Genomic DNA, 16,296 nt, shown 5'->3' with positions numbered 1-16,296 from the left:
TAAAATACAATAATCGCAATAATTGAAACACTAATTCTTGTTTTAGATTTCTAATAAAAAGGGTTATTGTGGACAGCGTTTTCACCTCTTGAATCTAACCTTTCTTGGCAATTAAATCTAAATAGGCAGAAACGTCTTAGTTGGCCACACACACAGCCTGAGTATTACCCACCCTCCGCGATGAAAGCAAGATATCAAGGGTGATTAGGGCAAAGTAGTGTTAAACTAATCCAATACGTGAAAAAATGATTTTAAAAGAAAAATTTCCAATAAAAAAATACTGAGCTGAGAATCGGTATTTCAAAAATGTTGGTAATAGTTGATCAGATTTTTCGGATGTTGATTTGTTACCAAGACGATCAAAAAGCAGGGAATAAATACGTTTGAGCAGTAAAATGATTGAGTGGCTTAAAAAAATAATTGTGCCCCACTGAATATATATGTTCGCCACGAACTACATGAGATATACTTTAAGCGTCTGTTTCGGTCCTACTGGCCAGAATGAAAGTTCTCCCGTTAGCGAGGTGAACTGCAATTTTTGGTTTCAATGCCTGCCTGCAGGGTACGTACAAGTAGGAGACGGGTGGAAAACCTGGGGCTAAGGGGGATGGGAACGAGATGGCTCTGACTGTGAATCTAAGAGCTGAATGTGTGAGAGAGAAAATCCTCCTCCAGCCTCGGAGGGGGTGTCTCCCCCAATACCAGCTCCCTCCCCCCGGGCTGGTGGGGCGGGTCTGGTTTGCTCAGTAGCTGCTGCGGCCGTAGCAGCAGCCCCGGGGCTGAGCAGCGGCGGCCTCCTGGCAGCGCAAGGAAGCGGCGGCTCCGAGAGCGTGAGGCCCTGGGGAGAACCGGCGGAGTCTGCTGGCGGGATGGAGGAAGCATCGAGTGGAACCCGGACTGTCGGGGACGGATTTCCTCCCCAGCCCAGCTCTCTACAGCTTGGCTGGGTCGGCTCCAAGCACCTACGAGGTGAAAGAGGCCTGCGTCTCGGGCCTGGCAGCGGCAGCCGGCGAGCGAGGCGGGCACAGCGGGGTAACAGTCGAGCCGTAACCGCTCTTGGGAACCTACGCCGCCACGGCCGCTTATTGTCTCTCCCCTTCCACCCGGGGGCAAACAGGAAGCGCGCCGGCTGACCGAGCGATTGACGGGCTTCCGGGCCAATGAGCACCGCCGACCAAGAGCGTGGCGGCGAATGAGCGCGAAGAAGAGAGGCGGGACTTCCGGGCGGGCTGTCACCCTCTTCCCCCCTTTTGGGCTGGAGGCTCCACCTTTTGTGTTTCCCGCACAGTCAATCAAAATAGGAAAAAAAAATCCCCGGACCGCTCCGGCCGTGTCCGCCGCCGCTTCCCGCATCCTCTCCCGCCGCCGCCGCCTTCGCTCCTCACCATGTGTAAGGCGGCGGGGAGCCCCGCCTGAGGTGCCCTAAACACACTATGACCGGTACGTAAAGCCGAGAGAGAGCAACCCTTGCTGCCGCCGCCGCTGCCGCCGCCGCCGACACAGCCAGCCCGGGGCCGCCGCCGCCGGCTCCCGACCCCGTGTGTGCGACCGAGTGTCTGTGAGAGGCAGAAAGCCGCACTCCCTTCCGCCTCCCTCCCCTCCCGGCCAGCCACCGTCCACCCCTTAAGCCCCAGCAACGCCGTGTCCCTGCCGGGCCCTGGGGCGGGCGGCCCGGTCCGCCGGGAGCGCATCCCCCCGTGTGCGGACGCGGGCGGCGGGCGGGCGTGTGTGAGTGACTGACGGTGCGAGAGGAGCGAGCGCGAGTGAGAGCGAGCGGCGCGAAGGGAAAGGGGAGGAGAGGAGAGGAGAGGGGGCAGGGGCAGCGCGGGGAGGAGGAGGAGGAGGGAAAGAGGAGGAGGAGGAGGGTTACAGGCAGCGGCGGGCGGGGGCAGCAGCAGGAGGGGAGGAGGGAGCCGCCGCCGCCGCCGCCGGGGGGCGGGTGGGGGAGGGGAAGGGGACTCGGTCCGGGCTTTCGGAGTAATTTCGCCTCGGCCCGCGGGCCCCCTCCCTCTCCTCCACCCGCCTTCCTCCCCACCCCCACCCCCCCGCGCTGTGCCTGCAGCTCCCGAAAAGCCCGTGAAACAAGAGGAAATGGCTGCCTTGGACGTGGACAGCGGCGGCGGCGGCGGCGGCAGCGGCGGCGGCCACGGCGAGTATCTGCAGCAGCAGCAACAGCACGGAAACGGCGCGGTGGCGGCGGCGGCGGCCCAGGTGAGGAGCGGCTGAGCCCCGGCCCGGCTCCCCCCTAGCGCCGCTTTCTCCTCCCCTCGCCTCTCCCCTCCCTCCGCGCCTCTCTCCTCCCCTCCCCCCGCCCCGGGAGCTGCCCGCCCGAGGCGCCAACGCTCCGACCCCGCCCGCGCTCCCCCTCCCGCCGCCTTTTTGTGAGTGTGTGTGTGTGTGTGTGTGTGTGTGTGTGTGAGTGAGTGAGTGTGCGCGCGCGCGTGTGTCTGTGTGTGCGCGCGCGAGCGTGAGCGTGCGAGCGTGTGCGCCCTCCCGGGGGTGGGTTCCGGGCGGAAGGTGGAGGCCCGGCGCGCAGCCCGCCGCCCGCCTTCCCGCGGACGGAGGAGCTGGTGTGCGTGCGAGCGGGAGCACTCGAGCCGGAGTCGAGGAGGAGGAGGAGAGCGCGGGCTGGCGCTCGCCCGGGCGCAGCCTGGAGGACCGAGGCGCACTTCCTGTGCGAGCGGCGGCCCGGCCCTAACCGCCACCCCCTCCCCCTGTCTCCCTCTCTGAACCCGCCCATCGGGGGTAGGACACTCAGCCGTCACCGCTCGCCCTGCTGGCCGCTACCTGCAGCAAGATAGGGCCGCCATCGCCGGGCGACGACGAGGAGGAGGCGGCTGCCGCAGCCGGGGCCCCCGCCGCCGCCGGAGCGGTAAGTCTCGCGCGCGCGGCCCGCCCCCGCCAAGGCCCTGCGCCCGCCATCCCGGGCCTGCGGCCCGCCCGCCGGCCCAAAAGGCCTCCCGGGCGCCCGCGTCTTCCGCGATACGGACGGATCGCGCAGCCGGGGCGCCCTTTCGGGCTCTCGCGTGCCTCTGTGGATCGGAGGCCGGCCCCGGCTTTCTCTAAATTGTCACTGTGGCGCCTCGATCCGAATTCACTACAAAATGAAGTCAGAGAGGGCGGGGGTAGAGGACTCCAAAATGGATGTTTGAGCAATTCATATCAGTGCTGAAAACTCCTTCGCTGAACACTACAAAATTTTCAAGCACAGCCTATCGGCCAGAGATAGTATCAGCTACAGAGGCAGTGTCTTTAGTTTCCAGTGTTTTTGAACCTGGAGCTTTTTCTGCTGCAAGTTACTAGATCTTACTGATTTAAATCTTAAATTGCTAAAAAGAAACCAAAAAAGGAATTAAGGTTTATTCTTTGAATTACCTTTCTGTATGCAGCTGTGAACACTTTGTGAGTGCTTTTTTTAGAGGCCATTCTAAATTGTTGAGTTTTAGTTTTTGCAGACGACTCAAATTTGTGAGTTTTCATAAGTGGAGTTAAGTCAGACATTTAATTTGCGAGCGTTGAAATCCGCGAAGTTACTTTAGACGATACTTTGGCTTTTGAAATTAAATATGGAATGCCAGTGTTAGAAACAAAAGTATATTTAAGGAATTGTATTTACATACACGCTAATGTATACTGTACTTACAGTTGAATGTGATTGGCAAAGTTGTATTTTCATTTTATTATGATTACTGGTCTGATACGATGTGATGGGATCCTGTTTGTGGTGTTTTTAATTTGGGGGTCGAGGCAGGAGCTGGTCAGTGTGTTTTATGAGTGCTTAATACAGATTAGCTAGACACAATTTTTAAGACAGTTAACTGTAAATTTTATCTGAATTGTCGCTATTCTGTTAAACATGTGGATGTATTCACTTATTAAATACTTAAAACCTCTCCCAGTCATTTTTTTTTGAGGTGGATTATGGGAATTGATTTGTGTAGTAATATTTTGAATAGTCACAACAGACAAAAAGTTTGATATTTGGCATAGTCTGCAGGAAATTCTTAGTATGTCTAGGCACTGAAAGTGAAGCGAATGTTAAGCTGTATTGTTAAATATTGTATTTGTAATTTTGGTGCTTCAGTTAGACTGTAAAGGGATATGAGTGGTTTTAATGTCTTCAAAGTATTTTAGGTTTTGTGCTTTTGTAAGCTGATTAAAATGTAAAAGCATGAAATTGTTTTTGAGAGGTGGTGTTATTTTTTGAACTCAAGGATTGGTAACCATTTTTTAATGAATTATTCCTCTAGGCCCATAGAACCAAAATAAATTGTTTATCTTAAAAAACCACAGCACAAGTAAAATTGCGAAGTAGATTGTTTCTACTTATCTTTTAAAATATTTTTGATTAGAACAAAAAGCTTGTAACTGCAACTTAGCAAGTTTATATAGCTCACTGATGGGGGAGGGAGGAGTGAAGGAGGAAGTTATGGGTGAAAAATATGTATATGTACTTGTAAATGGGAATCTCAGCCCTGAGAGTATAACACTGTCTCTAGTCTCATCCTTCTGTGGCCATATACTTGTTGGGAGCTTGTTTCCTTCCTTGTTCAGCTCCTCCTCTCAGCTACCAAATCTCTACTGACATCACATTTCCCGCCAGATGAACATGAACTAGAATCAGTAGGGGCACTTTTTTCTTTGTATGTTTGGTACGCATGCATAAATTTTTTCACTGAGTAGAATTAGCAAGACTGGCTTGAGTATGTTTGCCTTAGCAAGTGGGAAAATTAGTTTTCCATTTTAAAAATGAATTTCAGACATGTACATCTCAGAAAATGAAAGAAAATTAAGCAATTTTTATGGGTATTTTTTTCCTACTTAAAAATGTGCTTAGATAATCTAACTGTAATCACTCAAATTACTGGGAATCATGAGAGGCCTGTTGAGAGCTTTGTAGCTGTGCTTTTTTAAAATTTTATTTTGCAATAAGTTTATATTTATAGGAAAGTTGCAAAGATAGAACTGAGAGTTACCTTGTACCCTTCACCCAGCTTCCCCTAATGTTAATATAACGGTAGTGCGTTTGTCAAAACTAGAAAACTAACAATAATGCTGTATTATTAACTAAACTGCAGATCTCATTTTCATTTCAGTTTTTTCCCCACTAATGCCCATTACCTGTTTCAGGATCTAATCTAGGGTACCACATTGCATATAGTATTGTGTTTGAAATCAAGTGAAAATATACACATAAAATCCAACTTTATGCTAGTTGAGTTTGGTATTTTAAGATTAAAAGGGCATTGAAAAGCCAGTGTGAGCTGCACTAGAGATTTAAGTATTTTGAATTTAGAATTTGTTATAATATGATAGGGGTTCTTTCTGGATCCTGGCCAAGAATGTTTGGTTACCTTCAGACCAGTGTTGAATAGGTCTAAGCATAAAGCATTCTCAACTGTAATGTCCCAGAGCATGGACTCCCAAAGTTGGTTTGATGGCAAAGCCCTTTTTTGTACTTTATTATTAACAGTTGTATAGTTAATTTTAGTAATCAAGAAATATAAAAAGTAGGCCTTTATGCAGTAATAATTTGTCCACTCTATACTCATGTGAATTTCTGGATTATTAATTTGCTTATTTCATTTGTACTTTAAGTTGTGACCAATTAATTGGGTAACTGTTTTTATTTGAAGTTGGTTTGAGTTCTTTAGTGTTCCTTGAAGATTTTAAGAAACTTGAGTGTTTGCCTAAGAGTGGTTTCTTAGTTTGTTTCCACCTTAGCTTCACACTTGTTTTTGTTTCCAGTAACACTTTGTCCTTGCCGGTTTCTGGCTTTCAGAAAGCCACTTGTGGGAGCTGAGAAGTCAATAACCCTTTCCGAATGCTATTCAATAAGTGCTATGAATTTTTCTTTTTTCCCTTCCACAGGTATTATGAGAAGATAGCCTCTCTCTCTTTTTTTTTTTTTAATTCATCTGCTCCTCCCCCCTCCATTTTTATGCCTGGTTGCACTGGAGAAAGCCCTTGTAATGAATTGCTATAGTAGCGTCCCAGGACTACTCTTGGTTTTGGTACTTTTTACAGTGTGATTATGTGTTTATGTACAGAGGGAGACCTAAGAGTACCTTTAAGTTACAACTTTTTACAATAATGCCAACTTCCATGTTAGCTTGGTATTTTGTCAGTTGTCTTCTATAAGAGTATTAAGAGTTACTGAGAGGAACACTGGTAGATTTTTCTTGAGGGTTATCTTGAACCTAAACCAAATACTAGTTCTTGCCTGGTTTATGTGTTTTTAGGTCTCTCTTTTGTTTCTATAGTATTTCCAAGAAGCCTAACATCAAACATTTTTACTTTGTCTCTCATGATTTTCTGAATCATCTCTTTGAGTGGTGTGCTGCTAATGAAATTTCTCTTACAAATGAATTAGCTTAGTAAAGGCTCTATAGTTTTGAAGTTTTGGGGGGCTTATTGTGGAATTGTGGAAAGAAATTGATTTAAAATTGGAGTTTTTCATAGAAGACTTTAATATCTCAAGGTCAGTTTTATTGATCCATTCTTTCTATCATTTTCTTTGCAGTGATTTTAAAGTAAATATTTTTAACTATTCATGTAATAAATATTTACTGTTATTTCTGCCAGGAATTATACTGGGCATTCAAAGCATCCTCTCATAATGTTGATACCTTGGGATAGTGCTTTATAGTTTATAAAACATAACACTTTCTTTTGATTTTTAAGATCCTGTGAGATAATTTTCCCTTTTTTTTTTTTTTAAGCTTTTAAAAATTTATTTTGAAAGAATGGTAATGCGGGCTCTTGGGCTCACATGTGGGAGGGGGAGGGGTAAAGAGAGGAAGAATCCCAAGCAGGTTCTGTGCCCTGTCAGCGAGGAGCCTGAAGCAGGGTTTGAACTCCAGATCAATGAAATCCTGACCTGAGTTGAAATCAAGTCAGTCACTTAACCAAGTGAGCCATCCAGGTGCCCCAGTTTTCCCATTAAGAGAAGTTTTTTTTTTTTTTTAATGTTTGTTTATTTTTCACACACACACACACACACACACACACACCCACACACCCACCCATCAGTGGGGAGGGGCAGAGAGAGATTGAGGGAGACACAGAATCTGAAGCAGGCTCCAGGCTCCAAGCTGTCAGCACAGAGCCTGGTGCAGAGCATGAACTCACCAACTGCAAGATCATGACTTGAGCTGAAGTCGGATGCTTAAACGACTGAGCCACCCAAGTGCCCCCACCCCCATTTTTAACATAAAAAAATTGAGTCCTGCTTTAAATCACACACAATTTCACAGTTCTAGCTAGAAGTCAGTTCTGAGTTATTTTCTTTCTAGTGTAGTATACTTAGCTCCCCCAACATAATTGTAGCTTAAACCATGAAAGTCTAATAGTTTTCTGATTCAGTGTTTTCCCTCTAATTCCGTGAAAAATTTAATAATGGTAAATTTTTTTGTTGCTTGTCTTTTGCTTAAATTATTTGTTGCTGTTCTTCTTCCCTTTGGGTTTGTACTTCATAAGTATTCTTGTGTATGCATTTCCCGTTAGGTTTATTCAGAAAGTTCAAATACATCATGCTGTCTCTGGTTTAGAGATTTCCCTTCAATTAATGACCTGCATTATTGGGAAATGTGGTACCACAATTTATTTTTATTTAACTTCTGGAGAGGGGATCTTTGGGGAGTACTTACTCAGATTTGTCATTTGAGTGGTTATATTTATTTTCAAGGAATTTCTTGACTAAAGCTGTTCATTAATGGTTGACTATCTGCCCTTCCACTACTATTTTGTAAAAATGAAATACTTTAGATGCCATAAATTTGGCTTTTTTGAAGGATGAAAAAAGACAAAATGCCAGTATTATAAAACAATTTGTACCTGAGATACTGTATTCTTTAAGTTGAATAATTGTAAATTTAATGCTGATCAGGAAAACTTCAGAGGTGGACAACCTTATATGAAGATTGGATTTTAGACGTTATCCTTTAGTGTAGATTTCGGTATAAAATCTAGAAATAAATGTCTTTAGATTATTTAAAATGCCAAGAGACTGAAATGAAATATGAATTATTACCCTCATTAGGAAAGATGACTTAAGATTATAATTCCTATACCAGATAGAAGTTGAAGAATGACATGCAACTTTAATGACTGGTCTTCATTTTAATAATTAAAGTTTGATAAGTTTAAATGTTTGTATTTAAAAGATGATTATCTTAGTTGAAGCCTACACATTTGTACTGGGTCACAGTTTATCTGTCTTTACTCTCTTCCGCCTTTCTTTCAGTCTCCTTCACTGGGCCTTAGTTTATCTTTATAAAACACAGACCCTGGTTGCATCACTCACTTGCTTAAAAACCTTTTATAGCTTGCATTTACTATCTGCAGGATAAAGTCCAAACCCTTTAGCAGGATCTACAAAGCCATTAACTACAGGCCTTGATAAAAATGTCCTGTCTTGTTCTCCATTACTTTTCTCATGAATATGAGCCTTTTCTGGATCCTCTCTTGAACTCCAAAGTATACGTTCTTTAGAATTTCCTTTTGTTTGTGAATATTATATGTTTTCATATCTTTATTACTACTTCTCTTTCTTTTTCCTAGCTGCCTACAGTGAAATCATAAATTTTATTCTCAGAGTACTTTAAATATCTCCTGTGTGAAATCTTTTTTTTCTTCAATCTTACATATTCCAAAAGTATTTTGATCATATTCACATAGAAGTAGCCTGTATTTTTTATGTCTGCTTGAATAAACTGTGAACCATTTAAAATAGACATTGTATGTTTCATGAGCTTACTCATGCTTATTTCAGCTTGACAAATAGGCTCAAATGTCTTGAATTGAGTCGTTGAACTGTGTGGTTCATCCATTGAAATACATGCTTTCAACTACATGTCTCCATGAAAATTAGGTAGTGAGTTTTTTTTAAGAAACTTTTAAAATCTTCTGGTTCCGCAATATTTGTATTACGTTTTGTGGAATGGTTTATACTGAGAGAATGTATAGGTTTTAACCTTTTCTGTGGTCATAGACCTCCTTTGAGAATACAGTGAAACCGTAGATTATCCTGCTCCCTAGTTATACATTCTCAAAAAGTTCCTATGTTATTTTAGAGGAGTCCAAGATCCCTTGATGCCCAAGCATGGGTTCTAGGTTGAGAATGCTGGACTAGAAATGGTTATGTTTTCATTGTGTAGTGATACGCACAGTCATAGGAGATCACATATAGATGGAGAAGGAAGTGGCATAGGAATGGCTTTATTTTGAGAGTAATTCATACAAAGTCTTTTTTTTTTTTTTTTAATGTTTTATTTATTTCTAGGAGAGAGAGAGAGACAGCGTGAGCAGGGGAGGGTCAGAGAGAGAGGGAGTCACAGACTGAAACAGGCTCCAGGCTCTGAGCTGGCAGTCAGCACAGAGCCCGACGCGGGGCTCGAACCCACGAACCGCGAGATCATGACCTAAGCGAAAGTCGGACGCTTAACCGACTAAGCCACCCAGGCGCCCCAATTCATACAAGGTCTTATTCCCTGTGTCTTTATTTACCCTTGATCTTAGTGGGAGACTGGTTTGGTATGAATTAAAGCCCTAAGTTCTGGAATTAGATTTGGCCTAGTTTTAAATCCTGTCTTGGTCATTTGATAGCTGTGTGATTTTTCATTTGTGAAATGAGGATAGTGATAGCACCTACCTTGTAAGATTGTTGTAAAGAGTAGATGATAATAATCTTATAAATCACTATCATGGTATTTGGCACTAAAAGAATGGCTCCAGTGTGAGACATTACTTTTATTCTCTTAAAAAATTTTACCCTTTGATATTGATGTGTAAGATTTTATTGCTCTTTGCTTTCCTATGTAGATATTTTTCCTATGTTGCCCATCTATAAAATATGAGTATTATAACTAAATTCTATTACGTCACAGAATACAGTGTATATGTCTGTCATTTTATTGCAAACATAAATAGGGTAGTAGATAAAACCATAGTCTGTATTCTCCAGATTTTAGATTTTAGAAAAACCTTTCAGATGGAGTGACTTTGCCATGTGGTCACAGGGCAATAAGCTTTCCTCATTAAAAAGTTTTAAGGTCTCATATTTTTTTTGTAGTTCATGGGAAAAGTATTTGGTGGTTTGCTAATGGAGTAGTCCTAGTCAAGAATTTACTCTGGAGGACATTAATATATGCCATAAAAGAGGAGCTTTAACAGCTTGACTTAGGTTTATAGCAGTAATACACAAATCTTGACTTTTTTACTTAGATGATTTCATAACACTGTACTAGTTGTGTTTCCTTTTTGTACACAAATATAATGCACCTGATTTAGTGATACGTATTTTAGTATATATATTTTTTGAACTCCTCAGTGTTTGCAATAGTGTTTGGTATGAGCTGTTCATAATCTTTTCTAGCCCCCTATGTTTTTATTTATTTAACTGTATGGATTAGAGATCATAGGTGAGAGAACAGGAGACCAGTTTGTGGTTGTAAAACAAAGAATACTGTGATATTTTTTCCTGCTCAAATAGCATGGGTTACCTTTGTGATAACTAGCAAAATTGAAAATAATAATTATTGTAGTTTATATTGTGCTGTTTCAGTATTTGAAGTCTACTGTGTTACTAAGAGAACTTTTAATTTCAGGTGGTAGAATTTATGTCAGTTTTAAGATTTTTTTGAGGATTGATTTAAATGTGTCACAGATATATATCATATAACCTTTTTTATTTTCTTTGTCCAGACAGGTGATTTGGCTTCTGCACAGTTAGGAGGAGCACCAAACCGATGGGAAGTTTTGTCAGCCACACCTACAACTATAAAAGATGAAGCTGGTAATCTAGTACAGATTCCAAGTGCTGCTACTTCGAGTGGGCAGTATGTCCTTCCCCTTCAAAATTTGCAGAATCAGCAAATATTTTCAGTTGCCCCAGGATCAGATTCATCAAATGGTACAGTGTCCAATGTTCAATATCAAGTAATACCACAGATTCAGTCAACAGATGGTCAGCAGGTTCAGATTGGTTTCACAGGCTCTTCAGATAATGGGGGTATAAATCAAGAAAGTGGTCAAATTCAGATCATTCCTGGCTCTAATCAAACCTTGCTTGCCTCTGGAACACCTCCTGCTAATATCCAGAATCTCATACCACAGACTGGTCAAGTCCAGGTTCAGGGAGTTGCAATTGGTGGTTCATCTTTTCCTGGCCAAACCCAAGTAGTTGCTAATGTGCCTCTTGGTCTGCCAGGAAATATTACCTTTGTACCAATCAATAGTGTCGATCTAGATTCTTTGGGACTCTCGGGCAGTTCTCAGACAATGACTGCAGGCATTAATGCCGATGGACATTTGATAAACACAGGACAAGCTATGGATAGTTCAGACAATTCAGAAAGGACTGGTGAGCGGGTTTCTCCTGATATTAATGAAACTAATACTGATACAGATTTATTTGTGCCAACATCTTCTTCATCACAGTTGCCTGTTACTATAGATAGTACAGGTATATTACAACAAAACACAAATAGCTTGACTACTTCTAGTGGGCAAGTCCATTCTTCAGATCTTCAGGGAAATTATATCCAGTCGCCTGTTTCTGAAGAGACACAGGCTCAGAACATTCAGGTTTCTACAGCACAGCCTGTTGTACAACATCTACAACTTCAAGAGTCTCAGCAGCCAACCAGTCAAGCCCAAATTGTGCAAGGTATTACACCACAGACAATCCATGGTGTGCAAGCTAGTGGTCAAAATATATCGCAACAGGCTTTGCAAAATCTTCAGTTGCAGCTGAATCCTGGAACCTTTTTAATTCAGGCACAGACAGTGACCCCTTCTGGACAGATAACTTGGCAAACATTTCAAGTACAAGGGGTCCAGAACTTGCAGAATTTGCAAATACAGAATACTGCTGCCCAACAAATAACTTTGACGCCCGTTCAGACGCTCACGCTTGGTCAAGTTGCAGCAGGTGGAGCCTTGACTTCAACTCCAGTTAGTCTAAGCACTGGTCAGTTGCCAAATCTACAGACAGTTACAGTGAACTCTATAGATTCTACTGGTATACAGCTACACCCAGGAGAGAATGCTGACAGTCCTGCAGGTGAGTCTTAAGTCATGTCATGCCATAGATCAGCGATTTGTTAACGTGTAGGGATATTTTTTGGCTTAAGGTCTTTTCAGTATCTGGCTGCCTTTAAAGGTGATGATATGTTTCGCTATGTTTGTATGAATGGTAGACATCAAAGTGTCTTCCAGATTACTCTTCATTGAAAAGTTTTGAAGTCAAGGAATCATTTCTCTATTATGCCAATTATGTTTGTAGTTTCCCCCCAGTTTTATATCTGTTTTCACATTTGATTGGTATTGTCAAGCATTACAGAATTTTTATTTGGCAGGTAAGGTGTCTTGGTTGTGCTTGGTGTGATGTAGGTTAAATGTTTTATGCATTATATTTGGCTGGGGAATCAGATATGTTTGGCATGATGAAAACATAACACTGGGAACCCAGACTCTCTCCCCCACTACGTAGCTGTCTGGTTTTGGCCAAGTTAACTTTTTCTCTTGCACACTCAGTTTTCTCATTATATAAAATGGGGTTGTTGGACAGGTAACTATATCTAGGGTACTTTCCAAACCTAAAATTTTTTGATTCTGTGATAGTTTATTCTTACAAGTGTGTAATGGGCATTACATTTAACCATGCTAGATATATAGTTACTGATAGTATGGGTAGAAATCTCAGAAGTCTACTCTTTGAATGTTGTGCAGAAATTTAAAAAACAGTTTTAAAAGAGATAGTATCATTACTTTAATGTGGTTATTTAGAGAACATCTTATTGAATGTTTTGTTGTGCACTAAATCCTTAATTTTACTCCTCTATTTTGTATTCGGGTTATTGTGTTGATTTTACTACTATCATTACCTTCTACTGGGTCAAAGTTTGCAAACTCTTACATTAGGACACTTGAATTTAATTTTTTTGAAATAATTCCCATCACCATAGATACTACTTTTTTCTCTGAAGAAATTTGTCATCTATGCTTAAAAGTTGGAATTGTTTTGAAGCCTCAGATCCGTACTTGGCAAGACTTTAATTGCATTTGAGTGTCCTGAAGCAGTTGTTTAGAGCAGCCATTATCAAACCATGGTCTGTGGGTCCCTGGGGGATCCCAGAAACCCTCTCAGAGGTCCTTGATGTCAAACTACTTTTCATAATACTCATGTTCTTTGCCTTTTTCATTGTGTTGACATTTCCATGATAGTGGCTAAAATGGCTTGTGTCTTGGCAAAAATGAAAGTAGTACTACTTCCAAACTGTACTACTACTTGTTATATTCTTCACGACCATGTACTTGCAGTTAAAGAAAAATCGCATTTTCACTGAAGGACGACCTTGATGAATCGGTCAAAATAGTTACTTTTACTAAATCTTGACTCTTGTGCTGCATGTCTTTTAAAAAAAAATAACTTTACTGAAGTACAAGTCACATACCATAAAATTCTCAATTCACTCTTTAAAGTATATAATTCAGTGGTTTTTTATATAGTCAGACTTGTGCAACTATCATCACCGTCTAATTTTAGAGCATTTTCATCACCCTGCAAAAAAACAAAAACAAAAACCACCAACAAAAAAACCCAAGCCCATCAGTAGTCAGTCCTCATTCCCTCCCTCCCCTTACCTTGACAACTATTAATCTACCTTCTGTCTCTTTGGATTTGCCTATTCTAGATTTGCCTGTTATTTCACATCAATGTAATCATGCATTTTGTGGCTTCTTTGTGTCTGACTTCTTTCATTTAGTATAACATTTTCGAGGTTCATCTATGTTGTAGCTTGTGTCAGTATTTCATTCCTTTTTGTGGCTGAATAATATTCCATGGTATGGATAGACCTCATTTTATTCATTTACCTGTTGAGGGACTGTGTTTCTACTTTTGGCTATTGTGAGTAACGCAGCTGTGAACATTTATGGACAGCTTTTGTGTGGATATGTTTTTGTTTATTTGGGTTATATACTAAGGAGTGGAATTGCTGGGTTGTATGGTTGTATTTCACATTTGAAGGGCTACCAAACTTCTTCACCATTTTACGTTCTCCCCAACGTTTGAATGTTCCAATTTCTCTATATCCCTACTGACACTTGTTATTTTTTTTTATTTTTTAAAATGTTTACTTATTTTTGAAAGAGAGACGGAGACAGGGTGTGAGTGGGGGAGGAGCAGAGAGAGAGAGAGAGAGAGATCCAGATCCAGATCCAGAATCTGAAGCAGGCTCCAGGCTCCAAGAGCTGTCAGCATAGAGCCCGAAGTGGGGCTGGGTGAGATTATGACCTGAGCCAAAGTTAGATATTTAACTGACTGAGCCACCCAGGCACCCCTCTTTTTGATCATAGCCATCCAGTTGGATGTGAAGTGCTGTCTTACTGTATTTAATTTGCAATTCCTGCTACATGTCTTTGTAATATTCTTTGTGACAAAATGGGAAGTATGCTTTAACGAAGCAATTTCTATTTCATACTGTAAATAAGATGATTATCTTTAAAAAAATAATTTTTTTCCTGATTATGCAAGGTGAACTGTATGCTGTTTTTATGAAAGACTGTTTTTACTTGAAATTACAACTGACAAACTATGGTTATCGAGAGACTCATGTATTTAAGTGCGAATACTTATTTAAAAAAAAAAAAAAGAGTTAAGTGAGCCTGTCACTTAAGAACAAAAGCCTGACAGTATTTGCTACCGATGATAAAATTTGGGTTTTCCAGTGAAAATTAGAATTTTGGAAAACTCAGGTCTATTCCTAATGACTTAATAGCTTGTTAATAATTAAACACTTTTTTGATGACATGGATATGATATTAGTAAGTAGGATTTGATACTGTATTAAAATGAAATGTGCCAACATTTGGAAAATTTGTGTGATAGCTCAGTTGAACCAGTAGTTGTCAAATGACCAGTTCACATTACAAAATCATGCAGGGGTAAAAAGATCAATTTAAAGTTTGAGATAAACCTGTAACAAGTGTATGGGAAGTTTATCAGTATGGTTTCAGATTTTACACTGGAACTGACTTTTAAGAAACTGCCACCTGTCAAGTTTGACATAGTATCATACAAAGAATACCCACAGTTGACTGAAAAGACCATCATTATTTTTTCCTTTTCTAGCCATGTTTCTTTGTAAGACTAGACATTCTTCATACGCTTCAGCCCAAACCACATGTTGCAAAAGATAGAATGTAGAATTTTCTTTTAACCTAGATATTTTTAAAGATATTTGCAAAAGTGTAAAACATGGTCTCTCATTAAGCTTTTTGTTTATATTTTTGGAAAATAGTCATTTTTCATAAAATGTTAATTTATGTTGACGTGGATTTACTATTTTTAAACAAAACAAAAAATTAGTTTCTCTTATAAATTTTAATATGGTAGATATCAAAATATATAACCTACATGAACAAAGCTTTTGGAGACTTCAGTAATATTTAAAACTTTAGAAGGAGTTCTGAGACCAAAAAGCTTGAGAATACTGGTAGAATAACAGACTTCTGAAGATTTGCTGGTAGTTTTTAGAAACCAGTTTTTAAAGCTTGAATAAAGTTAAGGTTGTAGAGATCTATACATGCTAGAAAAACATCCCTAGGGAATTTATTTGTGATTTTGTGGATTTATGTTAGTCATAAATCAGATTGTTACAAAGTACCAAATGCTTCATTAGTTTATTTCTAAAATACTATCAAAATAGTAACATTGTATGAAATAAATACGAAGTGGACTTTTTAAAGTGGTAATTTAATTTATTGAATGGTGGCAAGGAAGGTATACTAAAAGAAGCACTCCAGGAGGCCATTAAAAGTGAATTTTGTCCCAATTTTAAAGGAACGGGGAAAATTTTTGAGAAAAGAGAATGGGAATAAATGCTACATAGTACACAACAGCATAATTAGTAATGAAACACAGGAAATTCTAATTTGGGGGATATTTGGTGATTGGAAAACTATCCCTTGGTGTGCTGACTTTTTAATTGGCAAGAAGCAAGATAACTTATTTTTTAAATTTTTTAATGGTTTATTTATTTCTTAGAGACTGAGTGAGCAGGGGAGGGTCAGAGAGAGAGGGAGATAACAGAATCTGAAACAGGCTCCAGGTTTTGAGCTGTCAGCACAGAGCCCGACACAGGGCTTGAACCCACGAACCATGAGATTATGACTTGAGCCGAAGTCAGACGCTTAACCAACTGAACCACCCCGGCGCCCCTAGATAACTAATTTTAGGACGTGTTTTCCTGAAAATGAGGTTTTTAAAATCTGTATTAGAGCATAGTATTC

The 16,296-nt window shown here is 41.1% G+C and overlaps 1 protein-coding gene across 1 annotated transcript in view; it reads left to right on the top strand.

Moving 5' to 3' along the window:
- The first annotated feature begins 1,237 nt into the window (after nt 1–1,237).
- Nucleotides 1,238–16,296, top strand: part of SP3 (Sp3 transcription factor) — a 58,644-nt gene continuing 43,585 nt past the window's right edge. The window contains exons 1-4 of the mRNA XM_039239182.1: nt 1,238–1,440; nt 2,063–2,211; nt 2,750–2,872; nt 10,705–12,064. Coding sequence (XP_039095113.1) covers nt 1,434–1,440; nt 2,063–2,211; nt 2,750–2,872; nt 10,705–12,064 — 1,639 coding nt within the window. The 5' untranslated portion in view covers nt 1,238–1,433. The remainder of the gene's footprint in view (nt 1,441–2,062; nt 2,212–2,749; nt 2,873–10,704; nt 12,065–16,296) is intronic.

The sequence above is a fragment of the Hyaena hyaena genome, unplaced genomic scaffold, assembly GCF_003009895.1.
Source record: "Hyaena hyaena isolate Hyena2069 unplaced genomic scaffold, ASM300989v1 scaffold_154, whole genome shotgun sequence".
In the NCBI taxonomy this organism is placed as follows: Eukaryota; Metazoa; Chordata; class Mammalia; order Carnivora; family Hyaenidae; genus Hyaena; species Hyaena hyaena.
This window is presented reverse-complemented; position numbering and strand designations above follow the sequence as displayed.